At 44.0% G+C, this 22,604-nt stretch overlaps 1 protein-coding gene across 1 annotated transcript in view; it reads left to right on the top strand.

The window, feature by feature from the left end:
- Nucleotides 1-22,604, top strand: part of ABCC3 (ATP binding cassette subfamily C member 3) — a 49,470-nt gene that overhangs the window by 15,718 nt on the left and 11,148 nt on the right. Inside the window, exons 2-19 of the mRNA XM_031556387.1 lie at nucleotides 552-659; nucleotides 863-1,146; nucleotides 2,042-2,167; nucleotides 3,024-3,161; nucleotides 4,795-4,920; nucleotides 5,681-5,742; nucleotides 6,927-7,058; nucleotides 10,352-10,570; nucleotides 12,791-12,968; nucleotides 13,533-13,694; nucleotides 14,715-14,807; nucleotides 16,120-16,323; nucleotides 17,278-17,424; nucleotides 17,829-17,916; nucleotides 18,911-18,977; nucleotides 20,562-20,688; nucleotides 21,037-21,213; nucleotides 22,043-22,210. Coding sequence (XP_031412247.1) covers nucleotides 552-659; nucleotides 863-1,146; nucleotides 2,042-2,167; nucleotides 3,024-3,161; nucleotides 4,795-4,920; nucleotides 5,681-5,742; nucleotides 6,927-7,058; nucleotides 10,352-10,570; nucleotides 12,791-12,968; nucleotides 13,533-13,694; nucleotides 14,715-14,807; nucleotides 16,120-16,323; nucleotides 17,278-17,424; nucleotides 17,829-17,916; nucleotides 18,911-18,977; nucleotides 20,562-20,688; nucleotides 21,037-21,213; nucleotides 22,043-22,210 — 2,606 coding nt within the window. The remainder of the gene's footprint in view (nucleotides 1-551; nucleotides 660-862; nucleotides 1,147-2,041; nucleotides 2,168-3,023; nucleotides 3,162-4,794; nucleotides 4,921-5,680; nucleotides 5,743-6,926; nucleotides 7,059-10,351; nucleotides 10,571-12,790; nucleotides 12,969-13,532; nucleotides 13,695-14,714; nucleotides 14,808-16,119; nucleotides 16,324-17,277; nucleotides 17,425-17,828; nucleotides 17,917-18,910; nucleotides 18,978-20,561; nucleotides 20,689-21,036; nucleotides 21,214-22,042; nucleotides 22,211-22,604) is intronic.

Below are 22,604 nucleotides of genomic sequence, written 5' to 3'. Positions count from 1 at the left end.
CTGAAACACGTCTGCTGAGAGCTCATACCTGCCCAAAATTCGGTACAGGTGATCCTAGTGCAGAGATATCTGTCATTCAGGCACACCTTCGTTTCATCATCTGCTTGTTACTGATACAGGAAAGTAATTTCCTGCAAGTATTTATCAGTATTTATCTACCAGGTTGAAGATGACATGTCGGATGGCAAAGCACACGTTGTGAATTTCTGATAGGTTTGATTCAAAGCAAGCTCCCTTAGCTGTACTGAAACTTCTATTTTAGTTTGAACTTGCATAGCCGTGTGTTTGGATGTGGTGCATTCAAATCCTTTGCTACAAGTTGCAGGAGAGTCGTGTGCCCTGGTCACAGGTGGAGGGCACTGCTAGCAATGTCTTCCAGAAATCCATGTTCCTCTGACATGTTCAGTGTATTCCTTTTGCCTTTGTTCAGAACAAGGAAGTAATTGTCATTGGAAGCACATAAGGAAGAAGGAGGAAATGTTAGTTAGAAGTGCAGGGTTTCTTTCTGGTTAGGCATGCACTTGTTATCTAAATCTGTTTGTTTGCTCCAGTGCTGGATATTCTTGCTGGATCAGTTTTTGAGTCCAGGATTTTGGCTGGAGAGAAAGCCCTTGTTCAGGTGCTGCAGTCCAGGCTGGGAATCCTGGAGAAATGCAGTGGTATCCATCACCTGTAAGCAGGCCTTAGCAAAGCAAGGCTTAAACAGCACGTGTGTGTGCTGCAGAATGGAGCTCTGGCTCTGAGACACAGGAGGGCAGAAGTTTTTGTGTCTTTTGTAGTGGTTTGTTTTTTTTCCTCTTAAGCTTTTGCCCAGTATTTATAACAGTGGTTAGAGCTTTTATGATTACAGATTAACCCCAAGTTGTCAGAATAGCTGTTTTTGGAAAGCTTCAAGCAGGTGTTCCAGTTGGTGGAGCTTCTGCCCATCTGTTAATTAATGTCTCCTTTTTTTTTCTTCTTTCTTTCCAGGATGCAAATCTTTCGATCCACACTGACAATCCAGACTTGACACCATGTTTCCAGAACACCATCCTGGCATGGATCCCTAGTATTTATCTCTGGACTGCATTACCCTTTTATCTTCTGTACCTGAAGCGCTCTAAAAGGGGGTACATTGTGCTGTCCATGTTGAGCAGGTTCAAGACGGTAAGATCTCTGCAGTGCTCCGCAAGTGACTGCAGGTTTGGGTTTGCCAGTTCGCATTCAATTCAGTGCCAAAGCAAGGGCTGAAGGTGGGGCTTAAACAAAATTCTTTCTGCTTTATGGAGAGACTGAAGAACGCATTTGGAGGAAACAACAACATACGTACGAATTTCCGAGGGGCCATTCCAAAGGGTAGCTCACCTGCCAGGGAACCCCACAAGCACACCTTTCTGGGTAGGATGAAGACTTTATTATTCTGCAGAAGAGAACTCACCTCCGTGGTGGGCCGACACTGTGTTGCTTCACCACTCAAAGCTGCCAAGCAAAGACCTTAAGGTAGCTGCAGTGAAAACTTCATCTCGTTATGAAAATCTGCACAGGAAGGTGTTTTTTCAAGCCGCTACGCCCACTTCATAGCTTTGTGTTTTCATTGGTATCTTGTGCCTAAGAGGTGGCTGATGTCAACGGTGCCTCTGGTTTAGAAATGACAAGGTGTAAGGAAAGCAAACAAGTCCTTTCCATTGGCTGTGAGAGAACTGGGTTATCCCAGAGAAAAATTCCAGGCATCTGCTTCTGAGCGTGTCTGCCTTTAATCAGGATGCCGCCTGTGTTTCCAATTAAAACTGAATAGTGTGGGGAGAAAAAAAATGAAAGAACCTAAAAGGTGACTGCTTTAATCTTTCTCTTAGCTGTGCTTGTGCATCCTTTGCAAAACAGCTGAGGCTGGAGCCTCGCTCTGAGTGCAGTGAGACAGTTCCGTTAGCCTAAATGCAGCTGTAGCAGCGTTGTTCTCTGTGCGCAGCTTTGTCTTGCTGGGCATCTGTGAATCATAATGGTTTTGTAGCCCTGATTCCCCCTGGAGATGTGTTCACCAAATAGTGTTTCTGTTTGCTTTCAGCTGTTTGGTGTCCTGCTGTGGTGTGTGAGCTGGGCAGATCTCTTCTACTCTTTCCACGAGCTCCTGCAGAGCAGAACACCACCACCAGTCTATTTTGTGACTCCACTGGTCGTCGGCATCACTGTGGTTTGTAGCTGTTTCTATTTATGGTGGCTCATAGGAAAACTCTTACATGGAGGAGGGAGGAGGGAGGTTCCTTTGCATGTATTGTCTTATCCTCTGCTCTCGTAACTGAATCAGTACTCAGGTTACTGATGCAGATTTTGCCAATCAAAAAGACCACAGGTTACAGATGTGTCTCTCCTGCAGACTCGCCTATGTAAATTGAAATGTTTATAATGAAGAGTTGTTCTGCCTGCTCTTATCTATTTCTCCAGGCTTGTGATCCAAGTGTGGAGAGAATGTGGGTATGAAGCAGGCAGATATGATTGAGTTTGGCTTGTGCCTTGTTCAGTGTTGCGTTGGGCTTTGTCAGACTCTCTCTCTTATTTGCTGGTTGTTCCTCCATTAAATGGAAACCAAATTTTCCTAAGATAATTTGCCTAAGATAGCAAACAGACGTGGGGCTGTTCTGTGAAAAACTACGCTGTAAAATGTGCCCATTAAGTTTTTTATCCCCTTGGTAAGATTAATATATTTTTAATGCTGTTTTCTAGACAAGTTATGGTTGTCCATCTGGATAGGAGAAATAACAGGTCTTAAATTTGCTTAATATATTTGTAGTTAATGCTTCATTGAGTATGGCCCTTGGTACAAAGCCCGGTTTGAAAGTCAGATTCTGTAGCAGGGGCTCTGGAAATGGTGGAACCAAATCATTTCACAAAGCTATTCCGTGCCTCCCTCAGACAGAGGGAGTTTTGTTACCGAGTTCTGTGGAGCTGTGACAGGAGCTGCCTTCACGGTCCTGCTGCCAGCACGAGTGTGAATAAGGGGAGCAGTGGGATGGAGCTGTGCTCACGTCTTCTGTGCTTGCTTTTCACAGCTGTTAGCTACACTGCTGATTCAATACGAAAGACTGAGAGGAGTTCAGTCCTCTGGAGTGCTCATTATCTTCTGGTTTTTGTCTGTGCTCTGTGCCGTGGGGCCTTTCCGGTCTAAGATCATGACTACAACAGCACAGGTAACGTGCCATCCTTGTTAGCACTTGGAGAACAGGGAACATGCTATTAACATCTCTGGCAAGGGAACAAATCACCTTGCTTGGAGTCAGATCTGAACCTGGCTTTCGCCAGAAAGAGGAATTTGGTTCCACTGTCTCGACTCAGACTTGTCTGACCTGAGGGGATCTGGGGTTTCTCATGCAAAGCCAAATACGGATTTTTCTGAACCTGAGGGTGCACTGGAAACCTGTTAGACATCTGAGGCTGCACCAACACCGTGTGCATGTGTAGATATGCACACACATACATAAGAGCAGGCTCTCACTCTCTGTTTCCCTTCTCTTCCCTTTTTCTTGTTAAGTCCCCCGTTCCTTCCCTTGTTCAGACGGCTTGACCATCTCGTACAACTCCTCGGGCCTTTTTGCCAGCACACCGTGCGGCAAGGACAGCATTTTCACTCCAACTGTGGCTGTAAATAGACAGCAGGGGAAAGAAACCTGGGCTGTTCTGATTCCTGCCTGCAAGCATAGCTGGACCTCCCACATTAAGAATGCTGTTACGTTTTTCCAAGAAACAAATTTCATTAAGTGGGGCAAAGGCTCTTTCAGTGATTAGGCCATCAGAGGCTGAGAATGAAAGGGAGTAGTTGGAAAGCATTAAGGTGATTGCTCCTCAGTGAAAGTGGTTCTAAATCACTGCTGGTTCTGTTGGTGAATTTAATACACTGTTTGTTTATTTATTACCACTAGTGCATTATCCTTTTCCCAAGGACCTTGTTGTGTCCAACTGTTGTAAATATTCCAGTGGGGGCTGAATTAAACCTTACAGGACAGTCTGTGCAGGGCTTCCTCAGGAGGTGCTTGCAGTCCTGGTGAGACCCTCTCGTGCATCACTTCAAATCAATTTTAAAATTGTAGTACTGGTGATTAAGAGCAAATAATGGACTATCAATGGTTGATTCCTTAATCAACTTAAAATTATGAGGGCAGAGTCCTAGAATGTGTGTGGGCAGCATCCCTCCTGTTCTTACCACTGCTGAGGATGAAATATTCTTTCTGTTACACCTCAGGATCAAAGGTTTTAAGTGAACAATGAAGAGCATTCACAAGCACATGAGGTTATGAAAGAGCTGCTAGGGGATATACCCTCCCAGCAAGAAGTTTTAAGTCAACTGCAGATTGGGTGGGAAAAGAAATGTCTGCAGCAGATGGAACTGATATTTTATAATGCAGTGTTTTCTCATTTCTTCTGAAAGCATTGACATTGACTGCTTGTAAAAAGTAAATGGATGTTCTCTGATCTGGGTTGACAGTTCCTATGTGACATGATCTTGCAAGAACCCCTGGAGGTAATTTAAAAGGATGTCATGTAGCCCCTGATTCCAGGGGATGTCTGCATGCAGTGAAGGTGCATAAGCACTTTGAAGTTGACAGAATTTAATGAAAAGCAACGTGGAGATAAGCATTTACCAAGGTGCTTCGCAGAGTACATGCATGCTTTTGTAAGATAATTCCTGCTAGCAACTGCTGTGCAGTATTCAGCTGTGGGGGAAGAAAGGAAGTGCTAACAGATCCTGAAACAGTCGGTGTGTGCATGTATGTTGTGGTGGGAAATACAGTAAGTAAAGTAATTGCTGTGTTTTTTTCCCTTCAGAACCATGTAAATGAGAGGTTCAGGTCTGCCACGTTTTACATCCATTTTGTTTTGCTAATCATTGAGTTGATCCTTTCATGTTTTAAAGAAAAGCCTCCATTCTTTTCCCCTACCAATACAGACCCTGTAAGTACTTTTATTTTGCTTTATGTGTATTTTATTATATCATGTCTTGAGAATTCCACTGAGAATATTTGTAACTGAAAAAAGCTTTGCAGTGTCATGAGATTCAAGCTGTAGCTGCTGATCCCCCATAAGAAATAATGAGTATGGAGAGTTGTATTGGGATTTGAAGTCTTCTTCTATTATGTGTGCCATCAGTAATGACCAAAATCTGTACAGAGAAAAGCATCCCTCCTACTTGCTGCTTCAAAAAGTAATTTATGAAAACTAAAGCTTAATATTAATTATTCCAGGACCGTTTTTTGTGGAGATTGTTTTCTACTTGCTTAACATTCCTTTGGAGTTAACCGAACTCTCAAAGGATTGACTCAATAAACCAGTTCTATATGTATTGAGAATAGATATGAAAAGAACCATGGATAACAGGAGATATCGGTGGCATCACAGGCCAGATTTCTTCTCCAATTCATGAAATGGTCTCTGTAATTGGATTTATGCTCAAGCTGAGCCGAGAGAGAAGTTGAGTCCTTTTTTTTTTTTTGGATGAACATTTCAGAAACTGTAAAATGATGTTTCAGCTCATGTAAGTGTGATTTAAAGGCAGTATATTAAGAGCTCTGTAGAGATGAAAGGAGATCTGCACGACTTGGGAAACGATAGGGATCAATTTATGTCTCATTAGAACTTAGGTACGTGCTTGTAATATGTAGACTCATTTCCTGTTGTCTTGATTTAATCTTTTTCCTGCATAACTTTACTGCAGAATCCCTCTCCAGAGTTAACTTCAGGCTTTCTCTCAAGACTGACATTCTGGTGGTTTACAAGGTGAGCTTCTCTCTTCGGTGCGTTGGACAGCTGACAGCCATAAGCTCTATTTGTGATATGTGTTGTACAGAGTTACCCACGTGGAGGCTTTTCCCCTTCAAGTAGCTGACGTTGGGTGTTCTTTCATGACAGCACTGTCAGCACTTTCAGAACATGAACGTTTGCAGACCACTTTTAGAGAGTCGTGCTGCCCAGTCTCACCTGCAGATCAGTGGCAGAGTTGCCATGACTGCACACACAGCCTGGCTGTGCTGCAGCATCGCCTGAAACAACAACGCAGAATTGTGTAGCACAAGAAGAAAATACTGGAACCTTTTCACACCCCTGAGATGCATCGTTTCCTTTTGGGGCTCGTGGGTGAATGCTTTTGTTACCAGCACATTTCCTTTGCATGAGGAAATTGGGTGGTATATTCAAATGATTACTACCAACTATTGAGACTGCTGTGCTCTGGGATGTGTACTAAACAGTCAAATATGGGACTGGGTTTTTTTCCACTCTGGGATTAAGAAGTGAATCGATGCTGAAGGTCACGATGAGACCCAGTTTTTTCAGAGTGGTTGAGAGTTTTGAGATCCTCACTCCTGTATCTCTGTAACTTCATTGTCCTGGCACAGCCTCGTACAAATATTTCTAGTGAAAGCGAGATCCTTCTCAATTTTCAGAGATCTGAATGTTCAGCTTTGCTGTAGGGATTTATGGCAATGAGATGTTTGTATCTCTTGGCAAAATGTCCCTTAGAGTTGAGGATTTGTAATTTTCTTGTATTTGGAGAGAGAAATTTAGTTTTCCTTTGGTTTTTGTGAGCTGCCCTTTTGCATTTCATTTGTCCCTGGCAGTTCATTTTGATTATTTTTACCTCTGAATTTTCACTGTTTTCATTTAACATCACAGTTTAATTCAAATGCTTCTGGATGTTGTTTTTTATTGCCCTTTTTTTCTAAAGTGATATTTTCAGTCAAATACATGTAATCAAAATTACATAGTGTGCTTTCCTTAACTGCAGACATCAAGGTAAGGAATAAAGGGAAATACAGGCATAATTATCACTGTTGTTTTTCCTTTTTTTTTTTTCCTGTGTATACACCTCTTACTTCTGTTAGCTGCCCACTCCCAGAGTTAGTTGCAGTTCTTCAGGTGCTGCCAGCCAAACTGAGTTGGACTGTTTTTCTCTGTATTTGCAGCTTTGCAATTCTTGGTTACAAAAAGCCTCTTGAAGATAAGGATTTGTGGTCACTGAACGAAGACGATATTTCAAAAAATATTGTACAAAAACTGAGTAGAGAGTGGGACAAAGAAAAAGCAGAGTGTAAACAGTAAGTAATCCAGCAATTCTGCAGATGGAGATTGATGAGTCAATTCAGCACTAATGAGATGTTCATCCCTGAAAACAAGCCGAGTAAACACGACAGCCACCTCTGTTTCCATCTGTTCCTTATTAATATTAATGGTCAGATTTGCTTTTTTAAAGATGTCTAGGCAGAGGCAGGCAGCAGCCCTCTGGGGCTTGTGCTCGACCTGCACGTTTTATTGCTAGGCACTTGAAATATGCGTGGGCAGATGGTGTCGTTTACCGTGTGGAGAAGGGCTGAAGAAGTATAAACGGAAGGTGGTGAGTTGGTTGGAGTGCAGAAAGTGGATAACTTTCATTACTGGGCTGGTGGATGTCTAACCCTGTAATCGCATCCCTCCTGGGCACGTTGGAACACAACTTTTGGGCACCATAAGTCAGAAGGAGTGCTTTGTTATCGCCGTTGTGAGGTTTTCACCGGAGATTAATTTTAACCTCAAGGCTCTTAGCAGTAAACAGTTCTGCACTTCCAAGAAATAAGAATATGATGAATTCCCAGCACGTGAAGGGAGAGTACAGGGAGAGGGACGTCCCTCTTGGGGCTGAGACCCCCCTGCTCTTGTTGCTTCAGAGGTGAGCAGCAAAACTCCCTTTGTCTCCTGTGGAAATAGAATGAGAGTCAGAATTTGCATGTGGTTACATCCATGCTGGAGAGGATATCCTTTTTGCTCCATGTTCAGTTCCAGCCTAATCTTAAGAAGTCTTTTGTTCTGCAACTGCGTTTCCTACTCCCACTGGTCAGTGTCCAAAACGTCTCCAAACAAAGAGATGGGCCAGCAGAGTGCTACAGATGAAAAATGTCAATGAGGGGGATGCCTGTGCTTCCATTTCCTTTCATTGTGGAGATTTCTCCTCCGTATGGAGGCTTTCCTCTGTTATTTTCTGTGCGTATCCGTGCCAAATTGGAAAGACCCTTCTGTGTGATAATGTGAGGAAAGTCATAAGCTTCTTGGCAAGGCTCAGCGTGCTGTGAAGAGTTCTACTTTGCAGCTAAAATCTGAAAGGCTTCCAGCACTAACACCAGCAGCTCGTCCACTCATGCTCTGCATGTGCTGGGGTTGTGGTTTTACTTTTCTGTTTTTTTGCTTCCTTAATGTCTCCAGTTTTATGGTGTGGAATAACACGCATGGTCTGGGTTCTGGTTCTGCTCTTTGCTGCACAGGGATAAATTGCACCCCCAGGCCTTCCTGTAGTTAGAGCACATCCGCTGTGTGGAAGCACCCAAGGTCCAGGAAAACTTTTTCTGGAAAACCAGAAACTGTGCCTGGGGTTTTGTCGCTGTGTTCTGCAGATTGTGCATTAGGCTGCGGCCAGTTGGCAGCGAATTCAGCCTCGCATTCTGCCTTGTATTAAGCTCAGGTAAAATGCAGTGGAGACTATGTTAATCGTTCTCAGGTGGGAAAAAGAGCAAAACTAAAGCAAATCACTGTACTGTGGATTGCTGGGTTTCAAGTAACTCTAAAAATTGCGTGGCTTTCTTCATTTAGAAGTGAACATTCTCAGTTACTTTGTGTTAAATCTGCATGGGCAGCCATGGGCTGGAAGCCATTGCAAAGGCTTTTTTTTTTTTTCTTTTAAACTCTGATTAGCAAGGTTTTATGGCATGAAAACGCTAATCAGTTTTGTGCATTTTTAGAGAGTATCACAGAAGGTAACAGCAGTGTATGTGGTAATCATTTACTTTAAAAATTTAATCCGTTGCAAGCTACCTCTCCAGATTTACTTAATTGTAATGATTATCACATTCCTGTATCTCCTTAACCTACAAAACTTCTTTTGCATATTGCTTCATAGTTCTCTTGCAAACCACTCTCGTGAATTACTGTTAAATAATGGCTAATAATTGATTCTCTGCTAATGACTTACAGGAGAGCTCAGTATGGGTTTCAGCTGGTGTAGATTCAAGTCGTTGTTATAGGTAATGTTGGAGGCAGTGAAGCACGCTGGAGGTGTTTTCTATTTGCTTTTGCTTCTTTGGCCGCCTGGCTGAAATCTCTGCTCGCTCTCTGACTGCACTGCTGTGAGCTGGAGCTGTGCTGGAAGCGTGGGGCTGTGCTGGAACCCACGTGGCCTCATTCTGGCTGCCTTCTTGTGGAGAACGATGATTTGAAGATTCGGGGCCTTGTTATTACCAGTGAGAAATCTGTATGTTTCGCATGGGATAATCAGCATGTACTGTCTAGCAGGCTGTAACTCATAGAAGATAGGCACGTGGTTTTTGGTTTGAGAAAGAACTGGGTGCAACCAGGCACGCAGTGCTGAAGCCCTGACCTCACCTAACTACTCGTAGTAAACACCAGGAGTGTATTTCCTGTGGGATTTTTGCTGCAAGAGAACTATTGCATCGCTGTTAGCTGACTGTAATAAACATTTTTAATAGCACAAAGCCAGAGGCAAGTAGTCTTGTTTCTCCTGCAATGAGTTTAATGGCCTGGTTGCCAGAAAATAAAGCTTTGCTCATAAACTCTCTAGGTTTGATCTGGAAGAATAAAGGTGAAGCTGCTTGTTCTCATCTGAAAGAGAAAACAGATTTTTTTGTCTGGTTTAAGTCCCCTACCCCGCCCTCAGACTGTGCTGCAAAGAAATGAGGATTTGCACATTTCTTCCTTTGAAATGATGTGAACAAGTTTCTGCCTGCAGACTGTGAGCCACAGTGGTCGTTTGGAACACTCACAGGCTGTTGGAATGATTAGGCTCTGTAGCCAGCCAGCTCTAAAAAAATCTGCATGCTCTTTGAGAAGAATCATAAATCCAACCACACTTGGTAGTGCTTTCAAGTAATTTTTCTATTGCCTTTTTATAAGCCTTCCCTGTTCCTCGGGTCTCTTTTCCATCTGTCCCTTCTTAGAAGGCTTACGTGTCTCAGACTCTAATTTCCTTCTCGTTGTTCCACTTGGACTTAAACTTCCTGGCTGCCATTCATGGGGTTATTCTCTAGGTCTTCAAGAATTAACAGTGATTTGGTGCTTTCTGATAGAAAAGCTGCTAGGCTGCTCTTTGAGAACAATTCACGGTGGAAATTGTTTTCCAGAGCACTCAGCAACAGAAGTCAGGCACCTAAACCCAAGAGATGCTTTTAGAAGCCCCACGAGGAGCCCTGGAGAGCAACACGTGCCTTTGGAGTGGGTTTTTCATTGGTTAGTCTCAAAGACCTTTGCAGAAGAGTTGGCTTTCAGTACCTCAGATGTTCGTGCTGTACGCAGAGGGCAGTGATGTTCACACTGTCAGTGTCTCTGACTGTTTGGTTTGTTCCCCTAGGAAAGAAGATGTGACATATAGGAAGAAATCTACCCATGCACTGAATCACGTTGGTGATGGCCCAGAGGAAGCAGAAGTTCTGATCAGGGACAAGAGGCACAATAGGAAGCCTTCCTTCCTCAAAGCATTGATGAGGACCTTCGGGCCATACTTCTTAATCGGCTCCTTCTTCAAGCTGATACAAGACCTGCTTTCTTTTGTCAACCCTCAGCTGCTAAGGTTGGTTCTGTGAGAGCAGTTTCTATGTGCAATCCCTATGGAGGCTTGGCTTTGGCAAGCAGTATTTATTTTTGAAATGCATAACTCATTTCCCACACGGTGCTGCGTGTGTAGGTTCCCCCACCCTCCCACTGAAATGCCCTCAGACGGGAGCTCCTTACTGTGGATGAAGCTGCAAATTGGGCACGTTTCTGTGAAATGAAAGATTCATAAATCACCCAACACCGACAGACAGCTTTGGATTGCACATTACCTGCGGTGCCATGTAGCAGTCCAAAGCAATTTCTTCCCAGTTCTAGAAGATTATTTGTGAAATCGGAGCAGAGCACTGCTTGCTGAATCCAGCAGTCTGTACTTCTGATACCCACACGAGTTGGTGGTGGTGGCAGCTGTAGTGTGACAATACAAATGAAGTGTGGTGCTCGAGAATGCCGTGCTTTGACTGTGCTGCTATCATCTGGGATGGGTTTCGGAGCTTCTAGATGAGTTTGTGCATTTTCAGTAATACACAGTGAGCAGAATGTGTGATACACAGATTCAGTAAATTTTGGGATAAAATAAAAATTAAAAAAGAAAAAACAATGAGAAAAAAGGGAGAAAAATATTGTCAAAAATTATGTCCTCAGATTCTCCCTATATAAGCAACATCTGCACTGCAGTCTGCATGATCCCCACATTTCTCCCTGTTAATGGTAGTCTGGAGGTGAGAACATCACCAGGTAACCATTAGCTGAGAAGAACAGAACAGTGGAAATAGCAGCATCTCAGAGAGCAGCAGTGACTTTCTATCCACCAGCTGTGTCTAAATCTGTGCAAAGGTGCATAGTCCTGTTAGTGAGAGGGGAACGGAGCTGGATGGGGGCTGTGGGTGTGGGGAAGGGGGAATGAAAGGGCTCTGTTCTTATATGAGTGACTCTTAAAATAACAGCAGTGTTGGAGCTGTGTTCTGAGACCATCTTGTTCTGTGGGTGGTTGTGGTATACCCAGACACTTGCTGAGAAGAGGGTCCAGCCCAATATAGTAGCATTAATAGCTTGCAGTCTGTCTTCTTCAGTGTCCCTAGTGAGGAGGCAGCTGGCTTCCTTCTGAGAGCATGTTAGACGTAATCTATTCTGGGAATTTCTCAAATGTGCATAAATTCCTGGATATGTTGTCAGTGATATCTCAAGACATATAAAGGGTGAATTTCTGCTCAGGTCTGCGCTCCTGCAGTCATGGAAGTTGCACAGCTGCTGGTAAGAGAAAGTGGAAAAGCCGGGGCTGCCTGGTGGGTTGCACACAGAAGTTTTGTGTTCCCTGAGATTCAGTAACCTTTTTAGAAAGTTTGTTGCTTTTTTTCTGAAGCAGTCCACTTAGAGCACGAAGGAAAGGTGTACAAGGGGAAGATCTCAGACTGAAAGAAAGCTGCAGCAGCCTCCTGTTTCTAAAGCAAGGCTTTGGGGCTCTTTGCGTTTCTCCAAGTGTTATTTCCCCCCTGCTGGTTATTTGAATGGTGGAACCCAATCATTTCCTCTCTTACTCTGAAAATTCTGTTCTTTGGGCAGTAGTCTGCAATCACAAATGTGATTTTTGAGAAAGCTGCACGTTGCAATGCGTTGCTCCACTTGCTTGTTGTATGGCAGCTGTTCAGGCCTTGCAGGGAGAGCAGCTGCAAATAGTAAGAAATGGCTAATTAATAAAAGGTGATGAAGCCAGTTTAATGCTACTGCCATTTTACCTGGAAGTGGAGTGCAGAATGTTCCATGCATCATCCAGGAAGATGCCTTTTAATCCAGATTTTTGGAGGAAGCACCCCAGGCAGAGGCGCTCGGGCGGCTCCAGTTGGGTCTGGGTGGGAAGCTGATTCTGCAAGCTTTGCTGCACTGCCCTGCTGTGTCCTGCCACTCACCACCAACCCTGCGGGGCTGCCCGACACCGAGCCCTCTGTTTAATCCCTGGATCTCAGAGGAGACCTCGACTTCCTCAAAGCATTTCATTTTCTGCAGCTCATTTGCAGATTTCTCACTGGCAGAGCCTCAAGTTTTGCAATATTACAGTCTTTGCAGTGTTGGTTGACTGAACTTGTAACTCAGATTGCATCCTGGAGTCCTGTTTACTTTCTGTGGCTAGAGAGAGGATGTGGCAGGATGCCATGGCTGAGGGAATCTATGTTATGTCCCATTAAACTTACTGTATGGTTTTGTTTCTTCTCCTTTCCTTCCCTAATGTTCTGAAAAACAGTGTATTAATTAGCTTCATTAAGAACGAAGATGCCCCAGCCTGGTGGGGATTTTTGATTGCGGCTTTGATGTTTACCTGTGCTGTGCTGCAGACCCTCATACTTCACCAGCATTTCCAGTATTGCTTTGTTACTGGGATGAGGCTGAGAACTGGGATCACTGGAGTGATATACCGAAAGGTAAGACTGGAAGCATTTCATGGTCCAGAACTCTGAGTATAAAGCCGAGAAAGAAGCCTCAGCTCTGAGATACTTAGAGGTGAAAAGGCTTATTGGAGAAAAATAGCCTCTGGGAAATAAATTTAAAAAAATAAAGTGGTTTTGTTCTGTTTGTTTGTCTCTTTTCAGTGAGTTTTTCAGAGTACCTCTCTTACAGTTTCTAGAATATTCTGGGAATGAGCAACGTAGTGTGGGTGTGCAGTCACAGGCACAGCTCAGGCTGCTATTGGTTCCATTGAAATGTTCAGGAAGGTGGTCCGGGAGAAGAGTGTTTGTGCTATGGCTTGGTTAGCTCCAACTGGGCTTTCTTCAGAATGCTACAAACCGCCTGACGTGGAGGTGCTCACAGGCAAGGCATGTCACGAAGCCTTGTTCCTCGTGAGAGTGAATGTCTGTGCGAGTCGCTGGATCCTTGCTGGGGTGCACGTTCCTGGGGAGTATCGTACTGTCATGTTTGAGGATTTCTTCTCCGTGTTTCCTTGCATGTGTCAAGACTGAATCCCCTGACTGTCTCTTACCCCTCAGTCCTTGGTCATCACAAACTCAGCAAAGCGCTCCTCTACCGTTGGAGAAATCGTCAACTTGATGTCAGTGGACGCCCAGCGCTTCATGGATCTGGTGGCTTTCCTGAACATGTTGTGGTCTGCGCCGCTCCAGACGTGCCTGGCGTTGTATTTCCTCTGGCAGGTACAGACATTGTCACCTTCCTTCGCAGATGTTCTAAGCGATGTGCAAGCATTTTTTTTTTAATCCTTTTTTTTAATGTGCTTCTTGTGCTGCCTTGTTTTGGTATGATAACTATACAAAATCAATTCATTTCTTAATGATTTAGTTCATCTGGCAGGCGAGATAATGCATTTGAAGCAGAAGATATCCCTTATGTTTCTGTTGTCCCTAGTGTGCTGTGGTGGGCTCTGCTGAGGACTCATCACAGTATTCCCAGTAGTTGATACAAATGAGAGCCTGAAGGAAATGATTAAAAAAAACAAAAAAAATAAAAAAAGGAAATATGAGTCATATACAAAGATTATGTTATGCCATGTAAATAAGTCAACATGGAATAAATCCATAAATCTCAATTGGAATAAACTTTCTCTTCAGTGAAATTTCTTGTTTATTCCGTATTCAGTTTTAACATTGGCTTTCATCCTTAAAGTGTTTCCCTGCGATTAATCTGTGTAGAGCAGTAGCACCAACATAACCATAGGGATTTATTCTGGAGAGCCATAAAGCTGCAGCAGCTTTACGAGGCACTGCTCTGCTGGTTTGTGTGCTTTTATCCACCTTGCGGGACCTGGGCTGATTCTGTAATTACAGTTCCCCGGGTCAGAGAGAAGTCAGTGGAAAAATCCCTTCTCTGTAGCTTATTTGTTCCCGTTCTGTATTGACTCAGTAGCTCCGTATCTGCATCAGCTCAAACCTTCTCCCCTCCTGCTGGGAAGCACTGAGCAGGTCAATGGCAGAGCATGCTGCCATCACAGCGCTGGCGTGTCCTACTCAGAGTGCATGCCTGGGTATTTTCCTGTCTCCTCACCGTAGCTGCTCTGTGAGACGAGACCCCTTCGTAGGAGGAGTTCAGCTGTCTGTCTCAAACGTTCATCAGTGAGGCAATGTGTTTCTGCTTCAGTCACCTGCGGGTTCTTCAGTGTTCACCACTGGGGATGCTGCACTCCAGTACAACAACTTACCTTTTCTCTTTCACCCCAGGCTCTAGGGCCGTCTGTGCTGGCAGGAGTTGCTGTGATGGTTTTACTTATCCCATTCAACTCTGCAGTAGCAATCAAAACCAGAGCATTCCAGGTAAGGTATCAGCAGAGAAAGAAAGCATCATCTGAGATTGTAGCTGTGCTATGAGAGGTGACGGCATTGATGATGTCTCGGTCGTTACTGAGGTGTCATTTGCACCAATTTTCTTTCAAGTTAGATTGTACCAGTATATTTAATAACCACACCCTCTCAGTTAGCTTTTCTGTAGTGATTTGAATGCTATTTGTAGGTGTGGCATTGACTCAGTGACTGGTGCTGCTGGAACTGCTGGGATTAGCAAGAAGTTTTTGTCTCCATGTCCCTCCAGCCAGCAGCTGGGTCTGTGAACGCCTGGGGAAAGGCAGGAACTGCTCCTGGAGCTGGGAATGACTGCTTTTAGAGAGGGAGCTGAAACCCGGCACATTGTTTCTTATGTTAATGGCCGGTGTTGATTTTCATTGCCACTGAGCTGGGCTAAATTTGCATTATTGCCTTGAGGTAAAAATATCCTTTATTCCCTCCCTCCTTAGTTGTCTGTAGTCAAGAAGGGCTGAAAAAGCGATATCATAGTGCCCTCTGGCTTTGTGCTGCACAGATGGAGGAAGCGGAGGTGCTGTGCCACCCCTCAGGGACGGGCTGGAAGCTTTAAAAAGAAATCAATCCACAGATGTAAAAAGGGTGAGAGTAGGAAAACAAGTCCAGGTGATGACACTTACGCACGAGCTCAGTGACAAGTGCTGTCATGACATGCCGTGAGGAGACATCCAGGCTTTGTGTTAAGCCTCTCGGGTGCTGACGTTAGGAGTAGCATTCCTTAGTAGCATTCCTTTTCCCTTTGCCCACGGCGAGGCGCTCAGAGCCGTACCTTGGTGCGCGTGAATGCAGGTTTTCGTTTTGTTTATCCTGCTGAGAAGGGATTTGACTTTTCTGAAGTAGCTGAATGAAGCACTGTGTCCTGGCGTATGTAAGAAAAATAAACTAGGAGTAACCACAGAGTTCAGGACGTCCCATGAGAAATACAGCTATGCGTATCAGGAAAAAGCCTGATGAAATCAAAGGAAGAGGTAGGGCAGTATTTTTTTCTGAATCTTTCTCAAAAGTGGTTTTGAAAATGTAATTCCTAACAGTGAAGATGAGTAGGAAGCCTTTGTGCTCATCTTTTCAAACACTTTCTTTGATTCCTAGTTTCTCTGGAGATATAAACTTGCAACCGTGAGCTTACAGATAAGAGTCTGACCTCTTTAATCTCCTTTCACATCCTCTTTAGAAACAGCCAAGGACCATCATAGCTGTGAGACACTGTGTTTACAGCTCCCATCCAGGCACTCCAGTGACATGCTGTCTCCTGTGCTTGCTAACAATCTAGGTGGAGCAAATGCGCTATAAAGACTCCCGTATTAAATTAATGAATGAGATTCTGGGTGGCATTAAGGTGCTGAAGCTGTATGCCTGGGAGCCGTCATTCTCAGAAAAAGTGTTGGAGATAAGAAAGAATGAGCTGCGAGTGCTGAAAAAGTCTGCCTATCTCAATTCGTTGTCCAACTTTGCCTGGATCAGCTCACCGTTCCTGGTAGGTTGTACCTGCACGACGTTCTGCAGTGCACAAGAGCATCCTTGAAGGAGAAATGGGAGAAATGGGAAGTTCACTGTTTACCCAGTGAACCTAGGAACAAGATATAAATACCCTTTGGGGAAAAAAAAAGAGTTTTTCACACGCTTTGAAGCAAGGTTCCTTGTTCTGTAGAGCCCTTTTGCATCCAAGTATTTCTTGGTGAAGCCTGCTGCTGGGAACAGAGCAGCTGTCTCAGGAGAACTTCGACCACTCAAAGTATTTTTCATAACAAACTGAAACTAGAATTTGAAGCCTCACAGATACTCCTGGATATCAGTCCTCACCAAAGAAATGTGATTGTTGATCAGTACAGGGTCTTATTTCATTTCTACCTCTTCTTCTTACAGTACTGTTTTAGCATTTTATTCTGCAGGCTTTTTTTTTTTAACCAATTTAATGAAGGAAAAAAAAATGACACATTAACAGTTCTGAAATGACGTTTTCCCTCTGTTTTTCCTTCCTCTGCTTTCCACTTCATTACCCCACGATCCCTTTTGCATGGAGAGGTATGGTTTGCATGCACAGAAACATGCAGATGAGTGTTTTGTCAAAAATTAGCCTGCAGTTCACAATGGGAGAACATGGTTGGGCAGTGCTGGAAATGCAGCCAAACCACAGCTTGATAAGCACTTCTCATTTGTATTTACCACGGTTCTGTAGCTCACCTTCTGAAACACCTAGTTCAACTAAACGTGGCATTAGTAATCAGTGAGTGACTTGATTCTGCACGCCTGTTTTGTGCTGATAACTGGTATCAGCTTGTTCATTTGATAAGCATGTGGAAAAGGTCAAAAAGGAAGAATTTTCCTGATGTTGGTGTTGATACTTTTATTTCAAATACAGGCTTGACTGCTGCTTGCAGTGCCAAAGCGTCACATACCTCTGGCAGTAAATTCACCTTTTGGCTTTCAGGTAGCACTGACAACATTTGCTGTCTATGTCTTAGTGGATGAGAAGAATACTCTGGATGCAGAAAAGGCTTTTGTCTCGCTCTCCTTGTTTAATATCTTGAAGTTTCCACTCACTATGCTTCCACAAGTCATCAGCAACATTGCGCAGGTAAGGGTGGTCTGTGTGTAAGCTGTGTCAAACAGAAGAACCCCAGGTGTCTTTTGTTCTGGAACACGAGATCCCACAAATCTGAGCTGGTTTTCTTTCTAATATCCTTTCACTGGAACCACACCACGTTGGAAATCCAGACTTCTGAGTAAGCCTGTGTGTGTGTGTGGCATTTCACATATGGAGATTTTGCTTCACTCAGGTGAATTTAGCTTAGTCTAATAAATTTCCCAGCCGAAAACTTGAATTTCAGTGTAGGACTGCTTGAAAGGAAAGAATGAGTCAGTGTTCAGGACGCCCATGGAGTGAAAGCCTAAGCCACTCCGTGTGCTTTCCTTGCCAGCAGTCAGAGCAGTAAGTCCCTGTTAAAGGAATGACAAAGTAATGCTGCTTTCTTTTCTTAGACCAGTGTTTCTCTGAAGAGAATTCAGCAGTTCCTGAGTCACGATGAGCTCGATCCAAATTGTGTGGAAAGAAAAGTGATTGCACCAGGTAAAGAGATCGGTGTGGTTCTTCACAGTGCTAATGCAGAAAGCATCTTGTGTTTGTTTGGGGCTGGTGGAGTTTCCAAAAAAGCAAAAAGAATACAGCAACTTTTTTTAAAGTAGAAAACAAAACTCCCTCTCTGAAGAGTCCGTGTTTGTCATTTAGACTCTATAGCCAGAAACTTCTGTAACTCCCACTGTTCTGAGCTTGGCACTGACTGCTGGGTGTGAGTTTGCCTCGGCAGTGCAACGGTTGCTAACAGTGCTGAATGATGCTCACACCTTTCACACTGCACAAATGCTCAGGAGCAATATCAGTAGTTCTGTTTTATTCTCTTGCAAACGCAGCATCCCAAAAGGAATGAGCAAACCAGCTCGTCTTAAAAACCTGTGTTTTCTCATGTAATGCATTTTGGTGATACTGCAGTTTGAAACCCTTTTGGTGCGTGATGCTGTGTGCAGAGGAGAAGGGATGGCTGTGTAGCTGCTGTGTGCTTACTGTTATTCATCACCCCACCAGGAGATGAAGAAAGCCTGCAGATCTGTGACTTGTTAGCGTGGCAAGCAAAAACCTGCACAAAGCAAATTTAATCTGAATCACCAAAGTCAACAGTGTGCTGTTGGTCTCCTGCTGACTTGAAATTGGTTTCTCAAGTACAGCTGTGCTGATGATGGCACAGTTCTGAGAACTGCTCTGAGCAGCAGATGCTGGGACCAGCCTCACCTGAGCAGAGTGAAGCAGGATGACTTTTCTGCTCCGTAGGACTGTAAGCTCAGTGTCTACGGCTTAAGCTATGGACAAGTTATTTTCACACTGATAAGCATTCCTGTCTTGTGACCCAGTGCAATCACAAGACTCTGCTTCCCATACCAGCAGAAAAGGGAACTGCAGTGTAGAGAAACACCCGTAAATAAAGATTCCTCTGTCTGCCAATCTTTCGGTCACACTGTCTGTGTAATAGTTTGCCTGCCTTCTTTGTTGTTGCATTTTTGTCATACAGGCTATGCCATCAGTGTAAAAAATGCGACGTTCAGCTGGGGAAAGGAGCTTAAGCCGTCCTTGAAAGAGTAAGATTTCTTTATGCAATTGCAATACATCTGTTTGCTTTGTATTTTTCTGGCTCCTGGGAAGTCTGTTTGAAAGACGTCTGGTAATATCTGCAGGCTTACTTCTGGAAGAGGTTGTTCCCACATACCCACGGTGCATCTCACCTGCCTTTCAAACGTCTAGCTAATCCTTGTGCCTCATAGCATGTAGGCATTATAGAACAGTGCTGTGAAGCTTTCATTCCACAGAAACTAGCCTGAAGTGGTTATCTGTTAAAGGGCTGAAAGGCTAGCTCAATTTCTTAAATAGGTAATTTCTTTTTCTTTAATTGAAGCAGCGGACAAATTAAATTGATCTGATGGTTATGAAGGCAGTTCTGATGTCTGGGTTTAGGTTTAATTCTAGCTCATGGGCATGTGAGCAGTGGTGTCTTCTTTCAGGATTCTCGTGGCAGGCTCATCCCTGCAGCTGCCCATACACCATTCCCAGACTGTGCAGGTGTACGTTTTGCTCTTTCGCCTATTTGAATGAACACAAATAAAATTTGCCTGGACGTGTATACTTCCCTGTGTTTTGCTTTGTTGTCAGATCAGAATCGCAGAAATTTGATAAGTGTTCTTAGACTTCCCTGTCCAAGGAGTTCGCAGTGCTATGCTGAGTCTGTTACATGGGAAACCTGCAAGAAAGACCCTTAGAGTTCAAAGGATTTGCTTTGATTCAGGCAACCAAATCTGTGACCATGTAGGCTTCAATGCAAACTGCAGTCTAAGCATCGAGCAGCAACTCCATAAAATAGCAGTAATGCAAAATTCAGCAAGAAGGAAGTACAGTGAAGAAAAGTTACGATGCTTTTGGATTTACTTGCTTTGATACCTTTAGTAAAAACAAACTAAAAAGCTCTTGCACCGTGCAAAACGCCTGCTGCCTGTTGGAGGAGGACTGGCAAAAGCATTAGAATTCTGCATCAGAATCTTTGCAAGCAGAAATTTGAGCTGATTTCATTAGTGAAAGGCATTGTGATGGTGAATAGATTACGTCCCTCTGTCATTTCCAGAGCAGTCCACCTTCAGAACCAGAACCTAAGGCAGTACCTTTTAGGATACAGTAGGGAAAACAGCAAAGGATTTTTACTGGGCAAGATTCATTTTTCTTGCATCATTGCGAATCCTACTTATTAGCACTGAAATAATTTAGTAAAATAGTCAGAACGTTTTCAGGTGTGATGTCTTTGCCCACTGCTTCAGTACAGTTGCTCTTGTTTTTCGAAACAAAACACAAAATCTGAAAGGCAGCTTTCAAAATGCTTCTTAGCACTGTTTGGCTTGCTGATGGACTGACATGGCACGGTGAAGGGTCTCAGGAGGCTTGCTATCAATCACACTGACTTAGCAGCCCACAGAACACATTTATGGGTTTCCATTTACTCCTGCAGTTCTGATTACAGTTGACTGTACCCAAGAAAAGGAGGAGAGAACCGGTGACCAAGCTGTGCTTGCTGTATCCTGTCAGGTTGAGGTCGTGCTGAGTTGTCAGTGTGCGTTTCAGCCCATCTGAAGACCCATAATGCCTTCAGTAAACTAATGTTTAATTAATTTCCTCCGCAGCATAAACCTGATGGTCCCCAGTGGCGCTTTGGTTGCTGTTGTTGGCCATGTTGGCTGTGGGAAGTCGTCTCTGGTGTCTGCTCTCCTAGGTGAGATGGAAAAGCTGGAAGGAGAAGTGGCTGTGAAGGTTGGTGTTGTTTTTGATGCCGTTTAACAACGGGATGGAAATGTGCTTTTATGCTTGCTACTGCTTGCGATGCACTTCAGGCAGGAGATGGAAATCTGTTTGCTCCTTGCACAGCTTGTCTCTGTCTTTGTTTGTGTTTTGCCCACATGTGTTTACTTATGTTTTACATGTAATGACTTTCCTGATTCAATCAACTGCAGACCAGCAATTAGCACACAAGTGTATATATAACGTGAATATCTGTTGAACACAAACTATATATATATGCTGAAGATTTTAATTGGAATTTTGAGCATGAATTGATGCTTGTTGTATGTTCGGGGTTTCCCTTCTATTTCCTTGTCCTAGGGTTCTGTTGCTTATGTGCCTCAACAAGCCTGGATCCAGAATGCCACGCTGAAAGATAACATTTTGTTTGGCCAAGCTCCTAATGAGCAAAAATACCAAAATATCCTGGAGGCCTGCGCTTTAAAAACTGACCTGGAAGTGCTACCAGGAGGAGATCACACTGAGATAGGAGAGAAGGTAATGTTTTTTTCAAGTCAGACCTGCTGATGCTTCCTTTTCCATCTGCCTAAGGAGAGAACACTGTAGTCAGACCTTGGTTCAGTTTGATCCTTACAGTAGCACACCTGTGACAGACAGCACTGAAACATGCAGGCAGTTCTGTGGAAGGTAGTCAGACTCAAACTCAGTCCTAAATTTCAGCATGTTTGCGTATTTTGCACATCTAGCTCTGAGAGATCAGAGCATCCTACCTTTGTAGTCCGATTGTAAATGTGCGTTTGGACAGAATGCTTAAAGTCCTTTTCCTGTAGGGGAAAAATGGGATGGAAAATACAACGTGCTTCAAGTTGAAAAAATAACATGATCGTCCCTTGACACCTCATTTTAATGAGATGCTCCTCCCTTGGTGATTACCCAGTAAAGATTTTTTCTCAAAGGCTGCTAAATTTGAGATGGAATTCATGCGGGTGGGTGGATGTATGGATGTACGTAAGGTGAGAAATGTGGAAGATGTTCCAGGTGCTGCAGCCATGCTTGGGGCGTTTGCATTTTGTGTCCTTGTAGATGGTCTTCCTTTTTGTTGTTTTACATTTTAACAGCTCTCTTCAGAAGCGTATGAAGCAAGAGGTGTATTCTGGCTCCAGATTGCTGGCTGACTGGAAGTTTGGCAGTGAACAAACAAATTTAGTGGCATTCTGTTCCTGTCTCTGACTCTGAGCGGGTTATTCTCTTCGGCGTCTCATGTTTCATTTAGCATCCATCTGTCTGATGGTGTGAGAGCCATACAAACTCATAACTGTTGTTTGGACCGAGGTGTGTGATACGTTTTCTCTCTCTTTCCCTGCAGGGCATCAACCTGTCAGGTGGCCAGAGGCAGCGAGTGAGCCTCGCTCGCGCCGTGTTCAGCAGCTCTGACATTTACCTACTCGATGATCCTCTTTCTGCTGTGGACTCTCATGTTGCAAAGCACATCTTTGACCAAGTTATTGGTCCAGATGGGGTGCTTAAAGGAAAAGTAAGCTGACATTTAGATCCTGTTACGAACGCACACAAATGTGGAAGCACTAATGGGTAACTGGAGAGTTGTTTCACCAGGGCTGCAGTGCTGACTCATGCCTGTGCTTCTGGGATGGGTTGGCAGCGTGGGCACCTCTTCCCCACGGCACAGATTCTGCAGTGAGCTGCCATGTAAGCATGCCCAGAAAGGATGTGATCTGGTCAGAACTGGTAGAGGCAAAAACCTGCTCTGTCTTTTGTAAAAAGCTCTGCTCTGTGTGATGGCCCAAAGCAAGGCGTTTGTAGGCACTTGTAGGCTCTCAGCTTAGCATTGCGAGTTGTTACGTGGAGGCAGTGCAGTGCAGAACTTGCAACAGCTAAATTTACAGAGGTCTTTGGCAGCATGCAGCAAA

This window comes from Meleagris gallopavo, chromosome 20 (assembly GCF_000146605.3).
Source record: "Meleagris gallopavo isolate NT-WF06-2002-E0010 breed Aviagen turkey brand Nicholas breeding stock chromosome 20, Turkey_5.1, whole genome shotgun sequence".
NCBI classification, from domain to species: Eukaryota; Metazoa; Chordata; class Aves; order Galliformes; family Phasianidae; genus Meleagris; species Meleagris gallopavo.
This window is presented reverse-complemented; position numbering and strand designations above follow the sequence as displayed.